The 4,621-nt window shown below is 43.3% G+C and overlaps 1 protein-coding gene across 1 annotated transcript in view; it reads right to left on the reverse strand.

Moving 5' to 3' along the window:
- Nucleotides 1-2: 2 nt before the first annotated feature.
- SARC_12139 (hypothetical protein) overlaps nt 3-4,621 on the reverse strand; it is an 8,424-nt gene continuing 3,805 nt past the window's right edge. Inside the window, exons 5-10 of the mRNA XM_014293760.1 lie at nt 3,802-3,933; nt 2,551-2,667; nt 2,094-2,181; nt 1,602-1,766; nt 1,093-1,181; nt 3-913 (exon numbers count right to left, since the gene is read on the reverse strand). Coding sequence (XP_014149235.1) covers nt 767-913; nt 1,093-1,181; nt 1,602-1,766; nt 2,094-2,181; nt 2,551-2,667; nt 3,802-3,933 — 738 coding nt within the window. The 3' untranslated portion in view covers nt 3-766. The remainder of the gene's footprint in view (nt 914-1,092; nt 1,182-1,601; nt 1,767-2,093; nt 2,182-2,550; nt 2,668-3,801; nt 3,934-4,621) is intronic.

The raw sequence follows: 4,621 nt of genomic DNA on the forward strand, positions 1-4,621 counted from the left end.
TTTATTTTGTGTTTGTCTTGTGATACGTTTCTTGTGTTTGTCTTGCAATACGTTTCTTGTGTCTGTCTTGTGATGCGTTTATGGTGTTTGTCCTGTGAAACGTTTATTGTGTTTGTCTTGTGGTACGTTTTTTGTGTTTGTCTTGTGATACGTTTCTTGTGTTTGACTTGTGATACGTTTCTCGTGTTTGTTTGTCTACTAGTACTCGCTCACTTGCTCCCCGTGGACAACGCCAACGGTAACTTTTTGCACCACTAAATAGAAGTCCCGTCCTGTGCAGCGGAGTGGGTTTGGTACAGTACAGTACAGTACAATTCTAGTCCTCTTTTATGGGTGACTTAACGCTCATGCCCAGAGTGGTACATCATATCTCGCGCCTTTTGTGGCTCTTTATTGTATCCTTTCAGTCGCGGAATCCATTCCTATGTTTTGTCTGCGTACCTATACTTGCGGAAAGTCCTGTTTTCGGTACACAGATTTAAATGCCTGCTGATATTTTCTGCGCCCAATAAATGTAAGCCAACTACCTGCTTATTTATAATCTATGATCGGGATGTATCAAATCCAGAATCAGTATACCCCGAGCGCGATAATTGGGTGACAACATGGATTGGAATTTGCTTCAGAGGACAAAAAAGCCAAAATAAATAAATAAGCGATGATGCGAACCCAATAGTGGCACTCAATGGTCACTCACACGCCCCATAATTCGTCATACTAGTCTTCAATAGCCAAAGTCTTCAATAGCCAATCAGATGCCGCGACTCTACGTCAGGCATTCGGAGAAGCTTTTGTACGCGGCCGCAAACCGTTGCAGAGCTATCAGGAGATCGTCCAGCGGCACTGTTGTGAAGACCAATCGGAACCATCCATCCTCAGGTGTAGCCATGGTACTGCCCGGGCTCAGGATCAGCTGATGTTATGATGGGTGTACGAGTGGTTCAATCAAACACAAGGGGTTAGTGCCGGGTATTGCGGAGGGGTAGGTAGCTTGGCTCTGACGAGTTGACTTCGACGGATTACATACAATGTTCGGCCTAGACACAGACGGATGTGTACTCATACTAACCCTCGCATGCTTGTTGTCCTTACCTTGTGACTCAGTAGGTGCTTGTATGCCTTGATCTCTTTGTCGTCGCTATTCACCCCAACACACCTGAGAGAGAGCATCACGAAGAATCCTATAGGAGAACAGACGGTGTGATCTCTTGAGTCCATTGCATATTGTATGTATGTATAACTGTGAGTATACCAATGAATACCGAGTACTAGTCGGTCATATGATTCCAGAGCTATGAATGTTTAGCGTTCATAGCATCGACCAGTATGGAAAGTTTTTGCTTGTGGTGTCGGTTGTATGCGCAGGGTTGCTTATCAGGTGAGTACGAGTATACCGTGGTAAGGCCTTTGGCGAGTTGAAGCGAGATTCCTGAGTGGATGGGTGACCACAGGATGGTTGAGGCGAGAGCCATGATATACACACAGACGCCAGCAGCATCATCCACACCTACTTAACGTATTTACTATTATAAATTGAACATGTATAGTGTGAAACTGTGATCACCCCATCGACGTATACGGATACTATAAGCGTTCCATACCTGCTTCGGCCGGTATATATTGCACTCCGAGCGAGTCCAACGTATTCGTCACAGCTTGGTATGCTTCCGCCAAACACTTGCTATGCACGCTAAAGTAATCTTTTGTGAAAGTTCGGTCCTTGAGCACCTGTGCATACACATGTTGTACCATCTGCGGAATCATTGCTGGCGAGGAAAAAAAACGCATTCGATTGGCGTTAGTTTGGTTGAAATCCCTAAACCAACAAGCAACCTCCCAACCGTCCCGTAAATCCTTGTAAGTATGTGTGTGCGTGTATTTATTTGGTAGAATTCGTGAGATCCCCGGTGGAAAGGATGGGTGTAAGCGGCAGCTAATATGTACGCATGTGTGGGTGAGTGAGTATATGCGACACAAACGCAAAACATAACAAATGAGCCCATTGCACGAGACAGCAGGATATCCGCGGTTTAGGGTTTAACCCCTACCCTAAACCCTAAAACAGCACGTGCCCAACGTAATATGCTACTTACCAAATAAAAAGGCGGTGACCAAAGGTTTTTTCAGCGCGTCACTCTGAGTGTAGACGGAGCCCACTCTCATGCCATTGCTACACAGATCCTGCTCCAGGAGTATTCAGGAACCCAGGAGTTGAGTTACGGAGTAATAGAGCAATAAATACTACAAGAGTGCTGGGTAGAATATAATGTGAGGCATGTATCCGGTATCGCTATATTGAAAGGAGGTCTGAAATGTTATAGAGCCACTGATCAATAGATAAGCAACGACTCGCAAGAGATATTGGCCAAATGGAGCATGATTGAAAAAAGCATATACATGTACGAGTATGTATGAGTATTTATGTATAAACATATATATATATATATATGTATATACTCATACATACTCGTACATATATATGCTTGTGTGTCATAAAGTTGAGGTTAACGGTAATCTGTATGATCGAAAGCTTGCGTGCCGACTTCACACCTTGGAAAAGCCCCAGACAATGTGTATGTCATCTGACAAATCTCCCTCCAATATATTCATCACCGATGTGAACGGACCAGAACCAGAGAACACACTCAACGCGTAGATCTCGTCCACCTGAGATGTTGGCATTTGAGAATTTAGGGCTACAAGAATATAACTAATGAGGGTTAAAGGGTGATCGTAAGCGTGCTGGGCCGAGTGAGTCACCCGAGGTACATAACGGTCCCAAAAAATAGAAATTGGACAACTGTGCAAGAATATGTTGGGCCGGGGTGTTTGCGATGGATATCTACATGGTACACTTTGTAGTGAACAATCCCGGAAAACCTGTTGCCTACGCTCTTCGGGGCAACAGTTGATATAGCTGGGCAATTGTGTAAACCTGATCCACTTTGTGGGACACTAGGCGGAGACTTCATATAGTCACCTCAATATAGAAGCAACAATGCAGTGTCTGTCTATTGACACATTCAGAGAGCTCTAACTGACACAAAGAAATGGCTTCATTGGCGATGGAGATCCTACAGTGTGACACACATTGTCATTGCTGCGGGTATACTACAAGTAGTATATACTGTTAATATACCTTTATGCAAGCCACCAGTGAATATCACCTCTGCGCAATAACAACCACACCATCTCATGACCCCTGCGTATTGACATCATGTCTTGGCCCTGGCTACTGACACCACTCATTAACATCATCAGATAACAACGACCACCCCACTGTAGCCGTAGCACGCTCTGCAAACTACCTTTTAACAGACACACTGAGACCATGTGATGTCCCAGTGCACACCGTGAATATCACCTGAAACCTATCACTACCACACATACTAGGCCTCCATACGCACATACCACGCAATACACACATACAGCGTACAAAGGCTGTGGACGGGTCACCCGAAGTGATGCTTAACGTATACATGCACAAATACTTGAGATTTACCTACTAGAGTACTGCAGCTGTACTTCTATAATAGTATTCAAGCTGTGGCACCGTACAGCACCTACATATATGAAATATCCATCGACAAAAAACCCTATAGCTATACACTGACAATGATATGCAAGTTATAGCCACGTACACTTGCAATAACACTCAACATGCACCTACAACCAGTGAACATTCATTCATTAACAACCACCCTTCAGCTACACACTTCCATTGCAATAACACTTAACATGCATCTACAACGAGTGAACATTCATCATCAACCCCCCTTCAGCTACACACTTCACACTTACAATGATCTGTAGACTGTGGCCCCGTGCCCATGCGATCATCTGTTCGATCTCGTCAGCTGTGTGTATGAAGCCCATCGGATTGTTCGGGTTCACAATAATCAGTACTCGCGGTGTGATTCCGTCTGCCATTGCCTATGGTGCGGTAGAGCGGGAAAGGATTTTGTCAACAACACAGCACGCTCTTTTATGTAGTGTGGTAATTCATCTTATTCTTTCATTGTAGGCGATCGGACATGCTAAAGGAAGACCTACCAAGTATATGAGGGTCTTGGTGTGTCAACCCGTGAGTACGTAGAGTTCTATACATACGCAAGGAGATACATAGTAATCAGAACGTGCCCCATCTCCAAGAACTAATATTTATATTCGTAGCGTGTACGATACATGTCGACCAAACACTGAATACACTCGATATGATGGTCTACGAAAATATACTTAACACGATGTATTGTATCACACCACAATATCCTACCAATGCACACGTCGCACCCCATTGTATGTATCACTTAACATGACGTACCTTATTATACGTATCATTTAACATGACGTACCTTGATATACGTATCATTTAACATGACGTACCCTTTTATACGTATCATTTAACATGACGTCCCTTGTTATACGTATCATTTAACATGACATACCTAATTATACGTATCATATAACGTGACGTACCTTATTATACGTATCATTTAACATGACGTACCTTATTATACGTATCATTTAAGATGACGTACCTTATTATACGTATCATTTAACATGACGTACCTTATAATACGTATCATTTGACATGACGTACCTTATTATACGTATCATTTGT

Source organism: Sphaeroforma arctica (genome assembly GCF_001186125.1).
Source record: "Sphaeroforma arctica JP610 unplaced genomic scaffold supercont1.2097, whole genome shotgun sequence".
NCBI classification, from domain to species: Eukaryota; class Ichthyosporea; order Ichthyophonida; genus Sphaeroforma; species Sphaeroforma arctica.